The sequence below is a fragment of the Perognathus longimembris genome, chromosome 6 (genome assembly GCF_023159225.1).
Source record: "Perognathus longimembris pacificus isolate PPM17 chromosome 6, ASM2315922v1, whole genome shotgun sequence".
Taxonomy (NCBI): domain Eukaryota; kingdom Metazoa; phylum Chordata; class Mammalia; order Rodentia; family Heteromyidae; genus Perognathus; species Perognathus longimembris.
In genome coordinates, this window is record NC_063166.1 from 84,015,379 (window position 1) to 84,034,222 (window position 18,844).

At 52.8% G+C, this 18,844-nt stretch overlaps 2 protein-coding genes across 2 annotated transcripts; one reads left to right on the plus strand and one right to left on the minus strand.

Moving 5' to 3' along the window:
- Nucleotides 1–2,802: 2,802 nt before the first annotated feature.
- On the minus strand, nucleotides 2,803–4,601 carry Ppp1r3d (protein phosphatase 1 regulatory subunit 3D). The gene is made up of 2 exons (XM_048349425.1): nucleotides 4,444–4,601; nucleotides 2,803–3,875 (listed from the first exon to the last, which is right to left on the minus strand). The coding sequence occupies exons 1-2, from the start codon at nucleotides 4,599–4,601 to the stop codon at nucleotides 2,825–2,827; spliced, it is 1,209 nt and encodes a 402-aa protein (XP_048205382.1). The 3' UTR covers nucleotides 2,803–2,824.
- A 462-nt stretch (nucleotides 4,602–5,063) lies between these two features.
- Fam217b (family with sequence similarity 217 member B) lies at nucleotides 5,064–10,932 on the plus strand. The gene is made up of 4 exons (XM_048349426.1): nucleotides 5,064–5,763; nucleotides 6,082–6,167; nucleotides 8,444–9,046; nucleotides 9,140–10,932. Exons 2-4 carry the CDS (start codon nucleotides 6,142–6,144, stop codon nucleotides 9,552–9,554), a joined length of 1,044 nt encoding a protein of 347 aa, XP_048205383.1. The 5' UTR covers nucleotides 5,064–5,763; nucleotides 6,082–6,141; the 3' UTR covers nucleotides 9,555–10,932.
- The last annotated feature ends 7,912 nt before the right edge of the window (nucleotides 10,933–18,844 follow it).

Genomic DNA, 18,844 nt, shown 5'->3' on the forward strand with positions numbered 1-18,844 from the left:
TTTCTCACACAGCTTGCCACTTTTTAGTAGAGACGAAAATGCGAAAGTTTTCTTTTTTCTGTGTATTCAGAAAGCCTCGAGATTATTTTGTAAGCATCTGTAAGAAAAAAAGGTATTTTATCTTATCCGAAGTTTTGGATTGTGATGTTTGAAGGGGGAAAATACCATCACCTTCCAAATATTATCAATAAAATACTGTCTTTCACTTGGGTTTTTTTTCTGCATTGCCAGCACTTGAGCACAGGGCCTCAATCATGCTAAACAAAGCAGTCTACCACTGAGCTGCAGCCCAGCTCCCCAATAAATCGAGAAAGTTGTTACTGGAAATGTCCTGTATGCCATATCTCATGGTAGAGCGAACACGGCATTTGGTATAGGTGTGCATGCTGAATTTGCTAGCCACCAGCTGTGGCACGTTAGGTTAACTTACTTCAACTCCTCGCTAAGAAAATGGGGATATTTCAACCAGATAGCATTCCGTCCCACAAAGTAATTGTAATCAAACATATGAAGTATCCAGTAATCTAACTGAGCAAGTAAGACAGGACATAATAAATGCTTGTTTCCTTCCTCCTGTGCATGAAAGTCTTGGGCCTGGCTAATGAGTCACTACCTGGGGGCAAGACAGACACACAGTTCCATACTTGGGAGTCAGAGAAGTGTACTTATCACAGCCCCTGTGCACCTCCAGAGCGAAATTCCTAAGTCACACATTTTGACCTAGCATGCAAAACGTTTGTTTCTTAGACACATACAAGAACTCTGCTACTGGAGCTGATATCATCCAATTTATTTTTAGCAAGGCCTGTTATTCATCAGTGTTTGGGGGAAGAATAAGACTTAAATAGGAGTGATTTAAACTTTGTCACAAGAAGAACACACACTAGCGTAATAAAGTACAGACATTTCTGCATATATAATTTCATTCTCAAGCTTAGATAAAATTATTTGATACGACAGACATTAAAATGTTTAGGGAGACACCCCAACAATTGCACAATCCACAAAGTTGTAGCATCCAAGCAACAAAACCTGTAGTTTAGGGTCTGAAAGCTCCCCCTTGAGCTGTTTTACAGCTTCTTTGTCAACAGGAAAAGTCTGTTCAAGCTTTTAAATTTCAAAATGTTGACTTTTTTTTAAAAAGGCACCTTGAAGTTCTCTTAACTTTAACGATGTAACATTTACTTTGTGAGTTGAACCTTTTTGGCAAGTGACTTTCACATAGAGCAATAAGATTCTCTACATGCCTTTCAACAATACATGGGAAGCTCTGACTTGTACCTGAATAGTGTGGACATTGTTGTGCCCTCTGGACTGGAGCCAAAGGAAAAGCAGCCAAAGTCCTGGCAGGCTTGCTGACCTAATTGGAAAGTTTGTTAAGCAGCAGGAAATCAAGCTTCTCTCTCTCTCTCTCTCTTTCTCTCTCTCTTGCATATCAATGTAGTACACAGTCATCATAGCCAGCAATTTACCCATAGTATTTTAAATCAAAGTTAGGTGTTTTGACATTAAAAGTTGCTAAAGAAAGCCAATATTGTTCCTTGGAATCTGAAAACAGTGAAGTTGCAGTTATCAAAAGCAAACTGGTCAAAAGGCTTTTGGTTCTGAGTTGACAAATGTCGGCAAGTGTTTAAAAACTTGTGAGTTAACTCACGGATGACAGCTTTCACAAAATTGATCACAGTGGCTTCAGCTGTATCGTGGGCCAACATCCCATGCTGGAGGTGTTGTCCATGTTGGCTTGCTCCTCATGCCTCAGTTCCAGCACGTTATCAGTGACCCCCTGCTCAGCACCAAAAGGCCTCAGCCTTCAGTGGCAGTTTTAGGGAACAGGGCATATTACAGAGGACAGTGGTCTTGATCCCTCTCCCCCAAAAGAGCACACAGTTTTAAAACTGAGACAAGTCCATAAAATGTTAAAAATCATCTGATCCAAAGGCACAAAGAAAGTTGTCAGGCAGCTGACCAAACCTGATATGTATGTATGTATGCATCTACATGTATAAAATTAACCACTTAAAAGTACAAAACCTGTGAACTATTGTTCCTCCAGTGCTCTGACTAAGGCTGAAAACATCTGGTTCCCTTGGTATCTGGACTTCCAAAAGACGGATGCTGGAGTCTCCTGATGCTCAAGGAAAAGTAAAAAGTCACCTTTAGTCACCAAAAAGGTAACTGCAATGGGCACCAGTTGCTGGAAACCAAAGGCCACCTGAAAATGCAAATAACGTTAAGACAGGACTTAAACTGCTGCCGGTAGCTTGAAATGGCCTAATAACGTGCGGGTACATACATGACCATCCATGACAACCGTGACCAACCATGACTTGAGAGTCCTGGCTACAGAGACAGGGAAAAGCTCCAATACGTGTCCTCGTCCTCCTGCTCCTCCGATGTCCATGTGGGAGACACGGCCAGGCCCGGGGAGGGTGGTGCGGTGACGGCCTATTAATAGCTCCCAGTGTGAGAAGGCTGCGGATCTGGCAAGTCCACGCGGGCTCAGATTCTCCCTGCCCCGTGGGGGGCGGGGGGGGGGGGGAGGAGTGCCCGCCCCTCGGCACGGTCTGTTCCCAGTGGGCGCGGGCTCACGGGGGGGGACTTGGATTCCTGAGAAGGCGTCCACCGTGGGTGGGGGGTCTCCAGCGACAGCTTACAGCGACACACGGGGTGGGGGGGGGGACGCAGGCCATGGCGCCTCCTGAGGGCCCTCCCCACGCACCAAGGGGGGGTGGGGGGATGGCCGGATTGCCGTGCACGTGCGCGCCCGCCCCACACCGCCCCCCCCCCCCCCGACCTGGGCTGCGGGGCGGCGGGGCGCGGCGGCTCAGATGAAGTGGATCCAGCTGTCGTCGCCCGCCCCGGGCGGCGGGCGCAGCGGGTGGCTGCGGCACGTGAGGCTGTAGTCGCGGCGGTCGTTGTTGTCCCAGTACTCGGCCCCGGCCACCCGGTAGCGCACGGCGAAGAGCACGCGGGCGCCGGGCTGCAGCAGGAAGGGCGGCACCGGGAAGGCGAAGGCGAAGACGTCCTCGGCGCCGCCCGGGGCGCCCGCGGGGCCCCGCCAGCGGGCCGCGGCCTCGTGCGCGCTGCGCCAGCCCGACAGCGAGTAGCGCACCGCCACCTGCTTCTCGAAGGCCAGGTTGCGCACGCGCACGGTGCCGGCGACGCCCAGGCCCGAGCAGGTGACGCGCTCCAGGCACACGCGCTGCCGGCCCAGGCGCTCGCCGAAGTCGGCCGCCTCGACGGGCGGCGGGAAGTCGGGCACCAGGCACCGCAGGGCGAACTCCGGGTCCGGGCCGCCGCCGCCGCAGCACCGCTCCGAGCCGGCGGCCAGCCGGGACAGCACGTGCCGCGGCACCGACGGGTCGTCCCCGGCGTCGAACACCTTGACCTGCGCCAGCTCCAGGCCCAGCGCGTCGGCGAAGCGCACGCGCAGCTGGCGGCGGCAGCCCGGCCCGCACGCCGCGCCCGCCCCGCCCGCCGCCCTCGCCCGGCGCTCGGGGGAGCTGGGCAGCGAGCGGGCCCGCCGCTGGATGATGGGCCGCGGCGGGGGCTCGCGGCCCGACGGCGCGGGCGCCGGGGCCGCGCGGGCGTCCAGGTCCCACACGCAGCTGAGGCTCCGGGGAGCCGGCCGGCGGGAGCCCGCGCCCCCGGACATGGCCCCGCAGGCCGCCCGCCGGAGGCGGGGGGTCGGAGGCCTCGGACCCGGGCCGGCCGCGTCGGCGCCCCCGGCCGCGCGCGGAGGCCCCCCGGTCTGGGGCCCGGCCCGGAGGTCCCGGGGTCCCGCGGCGCCCTCCCTCTCCTGGCCGGCGCCCTCGGTCCTCGCCCGGGACCTGGGCGCGGCGGGGTCCGCGGCGGAGCGCAGGGCGGCGCCGCCTCTGTCGGGAAGGCGGCGTGGCCGGGCGGCCGCTCCCCGCCTCCTCCCCGCGGGGCGCGGGCTTCTCCCGGGGCCGCGACTTCCCGGCGCGCCGCCGCCCCGCCCCTCCCCGCCCCGCCCCTCGTGACGCCGCCCGCGGGCGGGCCCCGCCGTCCGCGCGCCCCGGAGCCCCGCCGCCGCCGCCGCCGCCGCCCGCGCCCGGCCTGCCGCAGCGCCCCGCCGCCCGCACGCCCGCCCGCCCTCCGCCCCCCGCCCCTCGCGCGCGCCCGGCCGCCCCGGATCAGGTCTGATCAACGCGTGCCCCGCCGATCGATCCCGGGTGCCGGCTGCGCCCGCCGCGCGCGGACCGGCCGGGGCTGGCGGGGGTGGGGGGGGAGCGAGGCCGAGCCCGCATCGCCAGGAGCCCCCCGGCTGCCGGGAACGCGCCCGGCCCGCCCCGGGAGCGCCGGCGCGGGGAGCTGCGCGATCCCCACAATGCCTTGCCGGCCGTTCCCCGGGGAGGGGGGCGGGGAGGACGCGGCGCGCGGCCCCGGCCCCGGCCCGCAGCCCGGGAGCTAGTGCGCGCCCACCCGCCCGCCGTGACTCGTGCAGCCGCCCCCGGTCGGTCGGCCCCCGGCGCTCCGGGGAGCGCGTCTGTCGCTTCGATCCCGTGCAAGCCGGCCAGACGGGCTGGTGTGGAAGACTGGGCGTTTGCCTTCTGCGCCCTGGAGGCCCTGGAGGCATCCATCCCTCCGGGCGACCTCTGCGTTAGGAAATCCAGCAGCGCCTGGGGTCCGGCTGGTCCCCCGGAATGGGAGGAAGAGGAAGCCGCCCGCGCGGGGGAGAGCAGCTCAGACACCGGCCATTCCTTCCTTCCCTCCCGGCTTCTCCTTACTGCCCTGCCCGGGGATGAAACGGGAAGACAGGCAGATGGATGGATGAAAGGGCTGGCAAAGAACACATCCGAAGGGCGTCCAGCCTGTTGATGGTGCTAAAGTCAATTAATTGAACAAGCCCTATGTGATGTCTGTGTAAACCCATTCAAATATGGCTTGCGTGATTATATAGGAAAACATACTAAGGTTTGGGAAAGAAAACCCCAACCCTTTCCTAACCCCACCTCTTGCCATCTTACAGAGGCAGGGTTGTTAGGGGCGAGAAAAGCGTTCCCTGTCTAGGTTCCGCTTCTTGGGTAGGCCGGAGGAATCAGTCACATGATTTCATTCAACAAAACATCACCAAACGGTAACATCTACCATGTGACATGTATGAGCACACTGATTACCTTTTAATGGATTGATTTGATAGAGAAGAGAGCATTTGGGGAGAGCTTCCCCACTGGAGTTTAAGTTCCCCAGCAAGGGCTTGTGTATTAAGTAACCCTTGCCATTTTCTAGTCTTTCCTGTCATTAGTTGAATGAACGAGTAGACATGGGAGTTTTGGAGGAAGATATGACCTTAATTGGCCGCACAAGTTTCCTTAAGCATTTTACTTCTATGGAGATTTTTGGGGTGTGTGTGTGTGTGTGTATAACAGTGGACTTCATCCACAGCACTTTATAGCAGTCTGCTCTCATAGCTAGTATCTCCTGTGAAAAACAAGCAACTAGAAACTAAACTAAACAGGACAGCATTCTTTCTCTAGTATTTTACAAGTCAGAATCCTAACCAGGCACCCAGCACAGCTTCAGTGTTTCAATACTGGGCGTCTACTAAGAAACCAAAGACAACCCAACCCAGAACTGGTCGGAGGATGATTTGCAATCAGTACTTACTGTCACTGTGTTGTTGTTTCTAGTTCCGGCAGTGAAGTGACCTTTCCAAATATAAGAAGAATAAAGAAGTCACCGCCCCGGCTGTCGACATCTTCCAGCACATTGAGCAAGAATATTTTAAGTCCCACAGCAAAGGTGGTGTGAATTTGGAGGGGGGGGGGGAAATAAATCTTAGATTTTTTTCTCCCTTCCTTCCTTCCCTCCCTCCCCCCTCCTTCCTTCCTTCTTTCCTTTTTTTCTTTCACTCTTTCTTTGCTTCTTTCTTCTTTCTTTTCTTTCTCTTTCTTTGCTTCCCTCCCTCCTCTCCTTCCCTCCCTCCCTCCTTCCCTTCCTTCCTTTCTCTCTTTCTTTGCTTTTTATTTCTTCCTTTCTTTCTTGGTTTTTCTCTTTCTTGTCTCTGCATGCTTCGTGTGTGTGTGTTCACAGTACTTACCACTGAATATCTTTCTCTAGACAGTTCATCACACCTTAGATGATGATCAGCCATGTGATTTTTTCAAGAAAAGGAATAGGATGAGTGAACCGCATCAGAAAAGCATGTAAGTGGTTTTCAGATAATTGCTTCATCTTGCAAAGGGCACATGACTTCACTTGTCCTATGTGTGACTGGAAAAGTCTGTGGATCTAAAAATGCATGTTTATATTTTTATCTAGCAAAGGGGATTCAAGCTTTGTTAGCTGGTTGATTCCAGAGGCCACGATTCCGTCCTTGTTCGCAGAATCTGCTGTTTCACTGAGCCCTGGATCACCTTCCTGTGTTGCTTTCCTTTTTTTTTTTAAACTTATTTTTACTTTTAAGTAGTGATACAAAGGAATTTCAATTCTGCAAGTCAGAGTGTGAGAATAATGTGGTTTCCTTCCAGATAAAGAGCCGCTGCGGTTAATTGTCTTTTGACAGAGGCACAGGTTGTAAATAGAAGTATTAACCGAGGTCATGGTGACTTCTGGATTACAGCTCTTCCCTCCTTCATTCCTTCCTTCACACTGTATGTGTGTGCTGTGTTGTGTTCCTGGCAGTGGCTTCCCATACTCTATTTTTTAACCAAAAGTAACACATTTTTAAATAATCACTTAGTGTGGTTGGAGCCACTGGGCCAATAGTTATCATCCATTTCTACTCACCCCAATATCGGACTTTTATAACAGTGTTAGTTAAATACTGCTTGTTGGGAAGTCAGTTGAAAATAAGGTATTTTGAACTCCTGATGTGAGATTCTAACTCAGAATAAATTTCCTCAGGAAAAATCCTCTGCCATGTAACAATGGACATAATTCTCATTATTTCCCTTTGCCTGCCAGTCACAAGATTGCTTCAGTCCCATTTTTCATTCATAGTGGCTTATAATGACACCATGTGATTTTATTTGTCCTTTCAAATACAACTCTCCTGTTTGAAAAGTAATAGGACAACACTGATCAGGATGAATTGTACACATAAACGGATGTATTAAACTGAAAACCTTTTTGTACAACTATTTAAAGGGAGAGATACTAATAAGATTTTGATTTAGCGTGTGGGTTGCACATGCTATATTTTTACATGTTGACATGTTACCTACTTAGAATCACCAGAGCCCATGATGTCAAACTTGTGTTTTACAGCCTATTTCATTTACTCTAAGATAGTCATGCAAAAGAAGGCTGCATGCTTTACATTAAATCTTTTTAAACATGGTTGAACACTAATAAACCCGACTTAAGGATTTGGGGACACTTCTCCAAGCTGGTGTTTTGTAGGATACACACAAGTGGCCTAAACCTGTAACTACTTGGAGAAATGGTCATGTTTTTCTTAAATGCTAATGTAGCCTGCTCTTTCAACCTCAGGCCCGAAGTTTAGACATTTTACACTTTAGGTCTCGCCACCTCCTGTCATATGGCAAATAAAAAGGCAGGGAGAAAGGCAGAGAAAAGGGATTGGCTCTGTGTCCGCCACCGGGAGACGGAGCTTCAGTACATCTTTTGGCCATCTCTGGGTGTACAGACATTGGCCTTGGCTTTAAATGGACAGGGGACTGGTGACCGGAGAGAGAAAGACGTGCTTAACTAAAACGAAGTCACAGTGCAACTCTTTTGTCTCTGGAGGAATTCGGGAGACCTGTCACCACGCCATCTCTCGGGGAGCAGGAACTGGCCAGCCTCCGTTGCCTGGCAGGTAGTCCGTAGCTTGTGCCTTTCTTTGGGGCTGTTTGGCCTTTCACCACAGAGGCTAGGAAGATGACATTGCCTGTGTGAAGCCGGTTTACCTTTTGTGGCAAAAATGCTTATTGGTGGTAAATCCTGTTCTTCCTGGCGGTGATTGTGAGGCAACCGTAGCAGAGAAGGGTGTCAGGCCCCAGTTCAGATGGGGCGGCGGCGGGATGCTCAGCTTTTATCCTGCTTTTAGGTAATTCATGGGCAGCTTTTTTTTTTTTTTTTTTTTTTTTTTTTGGCCAGTCCTGGGCCTTGGACTCAGGGCCTGAGCACTGTCCCTGGCTTCTTCCCGCTCAAGGCTAGCACTCCGCCACTTGAGCCACAGCGCCGCTTCTGGCCGTTTTCTGTATATGTGGTGCTGGGGAATCGAACCTAGGGCCTCGTGTATCCGAGGCAGGCACTCTTGCCACTAGGCCATATCCCCAGCCCCTCATGGGCAGCTTTTAAGCTGCATCTTGCAGTGATATTTGGTGCAACTAGGACTCAAGCGTCCACATTGGCTGCATGTGTTCCTCAGTGGTGTGAGCCGAGCGCCAGTCTCCCCGCAGATAGAAGCAGGCGAGGATCCTTTGTGTTCCCCGGTTTGCTGCTGTGGTAAGAGCTGCCCTGTTCCTTCTCGCAGCGGTGTGGACGCTGGCCCGTCTTGGAGTCGCGTGCGGCCTTCGAGGAGCTCGTCCGGACCCGGGCCGCGTGCACCGCAGGCCCCCCGCGCCTGCGCCTCCGCGTCTTCCCCCCAGGTGAGCCGCGCCCCGGCGGCGGGGGCGGCCCAGCCCGCGGGGGGCCCCCCCGGGCCCGGGAGTCAGGGGGCCCAGGGGGGCTCGGGGCACCGGCTGCTGGCGGGCCTGGGGTCCATGAAGATCCTGGAGGAGGACGCCGACCAGGACAGCGCCAGCGACCTGTCCGACTCGGAGCGGGTCCCCCTGCCCCCCGCGCCCCTGACGCCCCCCGACCTCCACCTGCGGGCCGAGGAGATCGACCCCACCTCCCTGGATCTCCACCCGGGGCCCGGCGCGGGGCCCGGCGCCTACGGCTACCCGGACTTCCTGCCGCCGCCCTGCCGCGCCTGGGACCTGCGCGACCCGGCCCTGCTGCAGAGCGCGGAGCGCCGGGCCGAGGCGGCGGCCCGCGCGGGGCCCTGGGGCGGCTACGTCCACCGGCTCCTCCAGCTGGGGGCGCTGCAGCTCCGGGCCGCGCAGGCCGAGCGGAGCCGCGGGGCCCGCGCCCGGCCCGCCGCGCCCCGGAGCCCCGGGCGGGCCCGGCCGCCCCCCAAGCCCCTGCCCCACCCGGAAGGGACCCCCAAGCCAGCAGGCCCCTCCAGGAAGAAGGAGGCGCCCCGCGAGGAGGGCCCCCCGCCCCGCTGCGCCCCGGAGGCGTGCCCCAGACGCGGGGACGGGCCCCCCGGGACCCGGCCCCCGCCTCAGAGGCAGACCCCCGAGACGCGGGCCGAGGAGAGCTCGAGAAGGAAGGCGGGCCCGAGCCCCCGGCCGCCGCGGCCCTGGGATTCGCCCCGCGGTGACCACCACCCCAAGATGGAAGCCAACGGCAACCTCCGGCTCCCCAGGCACGCGGCCGTGCTGCTGGACCCCGCCGAGGCCGGCCGCGCCCCCAGGACCCAAGCCCACGCCCATCTGAAGAAGAAGGGGAACGTGAACAACTGCGGCCCCGGCACCGCGTCCAGCGAGAAGAAGCTCAGGACCAGCGGAGGAAAGCCGAGCGCGTGCCGACTGAAGTAGTGTCCGGAAGAATGCCTTGCAGACCCGTGGAGTCCCAACCGCTTCCCCAAGGGACCGCTTCCCCAAGGGACCGGGTCCTGGACCTTGAAACGCGAGGTGATGGTTGACTCTTAGGCGGTCACTTTGAAATTGTGTCAAGTAAGTCCTCCTTTGAATGAGCAGTCATCAGCATCTGAGAGTGAGTCCCTTAGGTAAAGATCACCCAAGGGGTAAACAAGGAGGCCCGCCAGTCACAGGTCCTCGCGTTTGAAATAAAGCCCTTCTGGCTACCGCCTCTCCTGCCTTTTCATAAGCTCCTGAAGCTACGTTTCTGTTTCACCCCCAGGAGAAGCCTTAGTTCCTCCCTGAGTTAGGGAGCGCTGGAGTTTCTATTTTGAGCAGTCATTTATCACTAAGCTGCTGGCTTGCCAGAGACAATGGCATCTAGAATGTTAATGGGTCTCTCTGACATGGTTTTTAAAGGGTATGTTAAATTTAGAGGTGTAGCGAAGACCATGGAGTTCTGTAATCCCAGTGTAATGTCTGTGGGCCTGAGCAGGGTTATTGATTTGGGTGGGGCTGGAACAGGAACCACTTGACACCTTAACCATTTGACAGGCAAACTACTTCTCGAAGAACTGTGAGAAGCCGGCCTCTTAAAAGTCATGAAGGAAGGGCCAGTGGTCCTGGCCTATAACAGTGACTAGTAGCCAGTTTCAGCTTCTCATCTTGTCTGCGGGTGGGGAGGGAGAGGCTGGATTTCCACACAGAAGGGAGTGGACTGGGGGTAGAGTTGCTGGATTGGCCCCGAGCCCCTTGGCTGCCCCAGGGCGTCCTGGCTGTCCTGTGGGAAGCTTGCTTAGCCACCTTTGCTCCTTCCTGGGCCTGTACTGTGAGCTTTCCATGGACATTTGTGGATATGTGTCAAACGTTTGGTTGACTGTCTCTTTATAGACTATGTCTTAATTATTTTGCTTGATTTTTATCCCTTGAAACAATTATTGTATTGGTTTCTTTCTTTTTTGGCATCCAAGTTTCTCCCCCCCGCTTTTTTTTTGTTTATCCTGGAGACAGTGAAAAACCTGGCATGTTACATCTGGACATACATAATAGCTTGAGAATTCTTTACACTATACTGTCATCAGAAACAACATAAGGAGATGTACTTATAATTAAAATAGGGAAGGTTAAATAAGATTAGCTTTTAAAATTGGACATTAAGCTTGCTAGGCATAGGCCATTTTTATGATAATCTTTGTCTTTCAAGGCTTTCCTTCCAGATTTATTCAGATTCTCTTTTTATTTATTTTTGTGCCGGTCCTGGGCTTGAACTCAGGGCCTGGGCGCTGGCTGGCCTTGAGCCTCCTTTTTACTTAAGGCTAGCATGCTGCCACGTAAGTCACAGCTCCACTTCTTGCTTTTTTTGGTGGAGTTTATTGGAGATAAGCGTCTCATGGACTTTGTTGCCCCGGCGGTCTTCTGACTGCCATACTGGGCCTTTTGAGTAGCCAGGATTACAGGCGTGAGCCACCAGCAGTACTTGGCAATTCTCTTTCATGTGTTCACCTTACACCACCCTGCTGGAGAGAGCGTGCCGTTATACTAAGTCTTATGCAGAAATCTGTGTGAGCAGATGTATATATCGTAGGGCCTGCTTCCTGAATCCTCAGATGTCCTCTCAACCGCTGTCCCTGGTCCTTGAGTGGTATTTGGAAAACAACACTACAGCCCGTCCCCCTCCTGCAGAGCCCTTGTGTCCGCGTCTGCCTGCCCCTTCGAGCACAGATGAGCCCATCGCCCCTGGCCCGCTCCTCCCCTGTCCTTTCTCCGCAAGATTTTACGCAGCTCTTCGTGAGAGCTTCGCAGCCAGCCAACAGCTGTAGCATGGCATTGCATACATCTGCGAATATAGTCCTATATTAACACTAACGGGTTTACGCCAGGTTGGGGCCTTTTCCGGTTGTGCAGCAATGTGAGTACTCTGCTCTTCGAGATCTGGAGTTGGTGAGGGGAGTTGTTTTCCTTTTGTGTGTCTAAGCGGTATAGATCTTCATGATGAAGAAATCTAGAAGTAATGTCTCATGCATTTTTTTCCACAGTTCCTTTGATCAGAGTTGGTTGTTTAAGCTGGGGAAGTCATAACATTGTGTGTTGAGACAGTTCTAAAAGCCTGGAACAATGGCTTCCTTTGTATACCTTTCTGACAGAGGATGGTGGTTTAACCAGTATTATTAGGTCAGACCAAAGCTCCTATGAACAGTGTTCGGTTTTTTAGAAGTAAGTAACATAAGCACAATTTTAGGTTTTTGATCTCTCATGCACATATCCAGCACATCTTAATGCACTGAATGCTGTAGATAAGAATCGTTCTATTCTCAAGTTCTGCTTGATGGATAGTTGAATCATGAATTCATCGTGTCAAGACCATAGCGTATCCTGCTGGTCTAGTGACTCCGGTCACTGTTTGTGAGAAGTGCCTCTTATGTCTGAGGAGTTGTTTACATATACCTTGAATTGGAACCATTTAAAATCTGAGACAAGAACCAAAAAGAATGTAAGAAAAACTTTTCAGGCTTAGAATAGGTTGGTGGAAAAAGTTGGAGAAAAGCACAAGAATATTGAATTAGAATGTTAGATCAGAATTTGCCTATAGCTGTTGAGGTTTAAAGTATTCTTAATTTTTAAGTGACTAAGGGGACCAAAGGTTTGTAATTAGAAGGTGTAATAATTAATAGCTTAGACAAAATTAGGGATGGCAATATCATTGCTCTTAACAATAACTGATAGCTAGAAGAAAGATGGTTTGTTTTGGTTCTTGCAGCCTGTTAGGGTACTTTCCAGACAGATGTAGGAACTGCCACCTTACATGATAAAAAGTTTGTTTCCTCTTTATGCTATTAACTTGAGTAGTTATATTGAAAATTTGAAACTACTGGTGGTACTGTATAGAGAAGCAGTATTTTTTATTTATTTATTTATGTGTTCAGGGCACTACTTAACATGGCCTGAAGATATTCAGCATGTTTATTTGCTCTTATAATGATGGTGTGCTTGGTTTTGTATGTAATAAGACAATTCCTGTTAAGTTTTTGTGAACGTGAATTTGTTTCTGTTCCTGGAAATCAATTAAACAGAAAGATGTTATCTAAATTTCCCTGGCATGGTTTTGTTTTGCTTTGCTTTTTTCTAAGTTTTCTTCCTGTCCTTTCCAAGAATCGCCCGGGATGAAATCCTGCCCCAGCTCTGATCTCAATGCCGAGACACACGGTGTCGCACGCCGGCCTCGGTGCCGAGACACACGGTGTCGCACGCCGACCTCGGTGCCGAGACACACGGTGTCACGCGCCGACCTCGGTGCCGAGACACACGGTGTCGCACGCCGACCTCGGTGCCGGGACACACGGTGTCGCACGCCGACCTCGGTGCCGGGACACACGGTGTCGCGCGCCGACCTCGGTGCCGAGACACGGTGTCGCACGCCGACCTCGGTGCCGAGACACGGTGTCGCACGCCGAGACACGGTGTCGCACACCGACCTCGGTGCCGAGACACACGGTGTCGCACGCCGACCTCGGTGCCGAGACACACTGTGCTGCGCGCCGACCTCGGTGCCGGGACGCACGGTGTCGCACGCCGACCTCGGTGCCGAGACACACTGTGTCGCGCGCCGACCTCGGTGCCGGGACACACGGTGTCGCGCGCTGACCTCGGTGCTGTGACACACCGTGAACTTGCTAGAGACACTGGCAAGGCCTTGCTGTGCGGTGAGTTCGTGAGTCCACAAAAGGTGGCGAGGAGAAGGTAGGTGAACAGGATGCCGATTCCACAAGGACAAACTTAAAGTCGCCAGGGCACCCCTTACACACCCAGAAGTGCGGGGGTCTCCAGGAAAGCCGTCTGGCCAGAAGGCAGCACCGCACAACCAGTAAGCCTTCCGAAAAGCCCTTTCCCGGGCCTCCCTTTCCTAATCCAGCCAGATGTGCCTTTTGGGTCTACTAGATGTGGCAGTAGTGGCCTTGTCTGGTCTGAAAATGAGCCCTGTTGAAGGTTGTAAGCCCAAGCCAAGAGCACACAGAAAATGGCTGTTGAAAATACATCATCCACCAGGTGGCAGAGGAAATCTTTTAGCCTTGACTTGGTCCCATTATTGCTTTCCAATCAGAGGAAAAGCTTTGCACGGGACTAAAAAAGGAAATGAGAGAGGAGGACACCGAGTCCAAACACAAACAGGTTCTGTGCCTAGCTGTAGTGTGCCACGGAAGAATGAAGGATGCCCTTCCTGTATCACAATCATTAATTCATAAGATTCTTCCTGGAGACCCTGTGCCATACATTGCAATCTAAACGTGGCAGTCCTCAGCAATTTCGTATTTAAGGAAAGTGCTGTAATACCACTGTAAGGGATTTGTGGAATGTAAAATGAGAATGTCACGCACAGGATTTTCCTAGCTAGAGTGATGCTTTGAAGTGTGGAGCTCAGAAGGCTGAGGCTCGGAAGTGGGGTTCCCTCACCTCCTTCCCCCTGCCTCTCCTAAGACGGGAGCCCTGCTCCCCCAAAGCCACCACCAACCCCAGAAGTACCGCTGACCTGTGCAAGAGCTGGCCACAGGAGCAGGTAATAAAGCCCACCATTCAGCATGGTCCTGCCCCATGCCTGAGAGCAAGGAAGAGGCCGAGACGCACCTGAACCAGACCAGACCAGACCAGGTCTTGCTGGGCATGTCTCACTGTCCACCACGTTCACTCGTGTTTCTCTGTCCAACTACATTTCCACATGGCTGTCCATGTGTGTCACATGGAAACACAACTCAGATCTCAGAGACTATTGCTGCCAAGCTCCCCTATTGCCCAACGCTTGAATAAAGCCTCCTGCTTTTCTCTTGTGAACCTGTCTTTGGTTAGAGGCATATTGGGCCTAGCCTTTATGATAGGTGAAGGAAAGTATTACAACTTTCTCCAGCACAAGAGAAAACTAATAATACATCTTAGACTTCAGATTGCATTAAGGTAGCACAGTGCTATACCTTGCTACTCTCCTGAGAGCCTCCAACCATTCGGAATCATTCTGCATTTTAACAAGATCCTTAGTGCATTAAAGCTCGAGAACCGTGTTTTCCTGGTGCTTATGCACCTGCAAGTCTGAGTTACTGCTTTGTAATGCTCTAATGACCGCACACCCTCCTCCCTGCGCCCACTCCTGCCACACTCTGACTACTGAGAAAATCATCGCCTCATCCTTACCAGTTCCCTCCCGGGCCAAAAGGCATGTAGCTGGTTATTGAACTGCAGAATTGATGACGGAGGAGCGGTTTCTACCCTCTAATAATCTGCATCACAAGTGAGTGCTTTCCCCCGTGAATATTAGAATTGAAAGATGCTGACTGAGAGTGAAAAGAAAAACAACACGTGGCATGTATCTTTTTATTGTTTTCCTGAGGTGGAAAATGAGACTCCTATCCCTCTCCAAAGGAAAGCAGGCAGCGGAAAGGTAGTGAGCTGCCATCCTCAGTAAGAGGAAGTAGGGAGAGGGGAGACTGGGATGCGAGGCAGGTGTGGGGGGAGGTGACAGGGTTAGCCTAGCCCCAGACATTAGTGGCTCTCATATCATGGTGAGCTCAATACTTCTTTATTCTTAGTGAAGAGTCCTTGTCCCCAATGCCTGGGCACTTTCAGTGTAGTTTCTCTAGAAAGACAGTAAATGACCGTTCAAGCTGCCTTGATCAACGCCCCTGAAAACAAAGCTCAGCCAGCACCTGATACCACGGGAGTTCTGTTCACATGGAAAGTTCAAGATGCAATGAATCCTTCCTTGGAAGCATGCATAATGCATTTATCAGTGTAACACACACACACACACACACACACACACACACACACACGAAGAACGTGAGGTGCTCTGGGCGCCCTCCAGCACCCAGGGTGAGAAGGGTAAGGGAAGTGACTGATGGCAGCTCAGGCCTTTCTTCCCTTCTTCAACACACCATGCTCTTGATTTCTCGTTTACAGGGAGTCAGGAGCTGCCACCCTGTGGCCACAGAATATTACTGAACTTCCAAGGAGACGGGAATTCAGGTGCTCAGAACAGGCCCTCCCCGTCCACGCCCGCTAAGACAGGCATCGGTGTCCCCGGGCCGCCATCTGGATGAAGAAGCGCAGCGTCAGGGAAAGGCCGGCCTACCGGACAGCTGGTATTCTGCTCAGTTATTTTCAACTGTGCAAGCATGTTGAGATTTCCGTTGCTCCCTCTGCAGGAAAACCCCAATCTCCTCCGCCTTAGGGAAGCGTGAAGGTGGAATGAGCGCTTCCTGAGCCTTCACGAGCCCCTTCTCTGAGCCAGCGGCTTCACCTCCCGCGCTTTCCCAGCACAGTCCATCTGCTCTCACTCCTCCTGCGAAGGCTCCGCTCGCCCTGGCTCACTAACCTGCAACCTCTCAGGCAGAGACTCTGACTCACGTGCCACACAGGCGGACACGGCCAAAGTGTCCACTCTGAAAGCGAGTGCCACGGAAACCCAGTCATTATGCCGCGTCCTCTCTGCACGGGGAATATCTAGAGACCCTAGAGCCGCATGCCCCACTCTTGTCAACAGCAAACTCATTCTGGACTAAAGGAATAGCCCAGACAATGAAAATGCTCAGCTTACAGAGTTCTCAGTGTAGTTTGCCAGGAAACGTTAGCTCTGTCCCATCTTCTGAAGAGCTCACTGCGATATAATTAATAGTGAGGTAATGTAATCCATGTTCATATATATATATATATCAAATTTTAATTCAAAATGTCCATTGCTACCTTGAGTTTTGATATAGGGGGGAATCCCAGCATATTTCTCAGAGTCAAGCAAAAAGACCCCAGGTTGCTGGGGACCCTGTTTGGAGGGTCCCTCTTCCTCCCCTCTCCCTGCTGCTTTAATGTCAAGATCAAAAACGGCAGATTAAGATCACAAGAGGCCATGGCGCGATGATGTAACCTCCAGAGTCCATACATATTTGGAAAAGAGATCTTTAAAAAGGGCTTGGAAAGGTACCTGTGTGTGTGTGCGCACACGCGTGTGTGCACGCGTGCGTGCTAGACGTAGAGCGGAGGGCCCTGAGCATGCTAGATAAGAACTGTACCACGAAGCGACCTTTTCTCATTCCTTCCCCCCATCCTCTCTCACTTTAGTTTCATTGTTTAATTACTTTCCACTTTTTCATGATTGTAGGGAATTTTTTTTTTTTATTAGCACAGCGTGCTGTAGGAAACGCATGTTGGACATTCTAAAAACCGACCAAGAAAGAGAGAAAGCAGCGCTCCGCTCTCTGGAAGGCGCGCTGGGGTCACAGTGTTTGGACGAGAGGGTTGAGGGTCATGGGAGGTCTGTGGAGCCAGCTAAGGGGCTTGTCCTAAGATTTGCCTAGGAAGCACACGCGGTTTAAGTTACGTTAATAGACCTTAAGTTTTCTAACAACACATTTCCTCCTACAGTATTTCTGTCCACACTTGGCATATGATTTGAAAAATCTCAGTGGTTTCTATCAAAGATGAGTGGAACAATCCAAGGGGGACGGAGAGCTAAATCTACCCCCTACCAGCGCCAATTGCCACTGCTCAAGTGGGAATATAAATAGTAGGGTCGCAGTGAGAAAAACGGGCGCATTCTGCTTGCCACACAGCGGCCACAGTGCTGACGGTGGCCTGCCTGGGTTGCTTTTTTTTTTTTTGACCAGTCCTGGGCCTTGGACTCAGGGCCTCAGCACTATTTCCCTGGCTTCCTTTTGCTCAAGGCTAGCACTCTGCCAGTTGAGCCACAGCGCCACTTCTGGCCATTTTCTGTATATGTGGTGCTGGGGACTCGAACCCAGTGCCTCATGTATACAAGGCAAGCTCTCTTGCCACTAGGCCATATCCCCAGCCCCTGGGTTGCTTTCTGTAGGCAGGAAGAGCGGATGCCTCCTTCTGTTGAGTATTAGTGGAGGGCAGGAGGCGGCACAGCGCGGGAGGGAAGACATTTTTGGCTCTGGATTCCACGGTGAACTAACCCAGGCTGGTCCACTCCAGCTGGGGACCGGGTCTAGTCCACCTTGGTCCTCACCTTGGCTCAAGTCCAGTTCATCTTAGGAGCGTCACAAAGACCCCAGAAGCTTCTGTTGAACTGATCGGAGGGTGCATCCGAGTCCCTAGGTAACGAGCAAAACCTCTAAACCATCTAAGTCTCTAAGTCATCTCTAACCATCTCTAAATCATCTCATTGTCTTTGCCTGATAATGGTGCTAGACTTGATGTGACCCGGGTGCTCTCTCTGAGGCCTTTTCACAGTCAAGGCTAGCGCTCTGCCACTTAGCGCCACGGCACCACTTCCGGCTTCCTGGTGGCTCACCGGAGATAAGCATCCCATGGGCTTTTGTCCAGGCTGGCTTTGAACCATGGCCCTCAGATCTCAGCCTCCTGAAGAGCTAGGATTACAGGGGTGAGCCACAACTTAAAACTTATACGTAAACCTTGAAAAATGTCGTGTTTTCATAGTGTTCCAGGCCAGGGCAGACTGTGGTTCCGACCACTGCCTGGCCTCTGTCTGTGGTTTACTGGCCCGGGAGGGGGCTGCGCAGAGGAAAACCACCGCGCGGTGTTCACGGGTGGCCGAGCGATGCTGCACTCAGGTCTCCGTGGCCTAATGCTCACATCCGGGCATTCTGTCTCCCTAAGCATGTAGCATTTCTTTAGAGTGGAAGCATTCAAAATCCTTCCTTCCAGCTGTTTGAAATTGTGCTAGGCACTTTCCATGCACGTGGCCTGCGTAGAGTGGGGAAGATAATGCCTTTGTGATCAGAACCAATGTGGGCATTAAGTAAACCTACGTGTGTACATTTATATGTGTGTGTGTGTGTGTGCGTGTACATAGCATTCACTCAGAGAGGTATATTATCTATTTGACATTAAACAGCTGGTAAGGCAACAGCCAAGATTTGAACTCACCCATCTGGATCCATTCCACACCCATCCTTATTGTATTTGCGGGGCGGGGGTGGGGGGCACTAGGTTTTGAACTCAGGGCCTCGTGACTGGTAGGCCGGCACTTTACTGCTTGGGCCAAACCTCCGGTCCCTGTACTGTCTTCTTTAGGGGAAGAGAGGGTTCTGGGTGCTAATCACATGTGGCAATTGAACTTTTTAACTTTGGATTCATGTAAGTGGGGTGAAATGTGAGATTCAGTCCCAGCTGAGCGGGCATCCCGGTCCAGGCTCCGGGTGAGCCCCCAGGCGGCCCAGGACCACAGACTGGGGAGCGTAGGACAGGACGCTCCTGCCCTTCATGGACGCACGGACGGCCCGAGA

Excerpts from the sequence above, each read along its gene's own strand:
- Fam217b (XM_048349426.1), top strand. The coding sequence starts at position 6,142 with ATGAGTGAACCGCATCAGAAAAGCAT. Across the intron at positions 6,168-8,443 it reads GAACCGCATCAGAAAAGCAT|CGGTGTGGACGCTGGCCCGT; the intron begins GTAAGTGGTTTT and ends TCCTTCTCGCAG. Across the intron at positions 9,047-9,139 it reads AGCCGCGGGGCCCGCGCCCG|GAAGAAGGAGGCGCCCCGCG; the intron begins GCCCGCCGCGCC and ends AGGCCCCTCCAG.
- Ppp1r3d (XM_048349425.1), bottom strand. The coding sequence starts at position 4,601 with ATGGATGCCTCCAGGGCCTCCAGGGCGCAGAAGGCAAACGCCCAGTCT. Across the intron at positions 3,876-4,443 it reads GCACGAGTCACGGCGGGCGG|AGGCGGCGCCGCCCTGCGCT; the intron begins GTGGGCGCGCAC and ends CCTTCCCGACAG.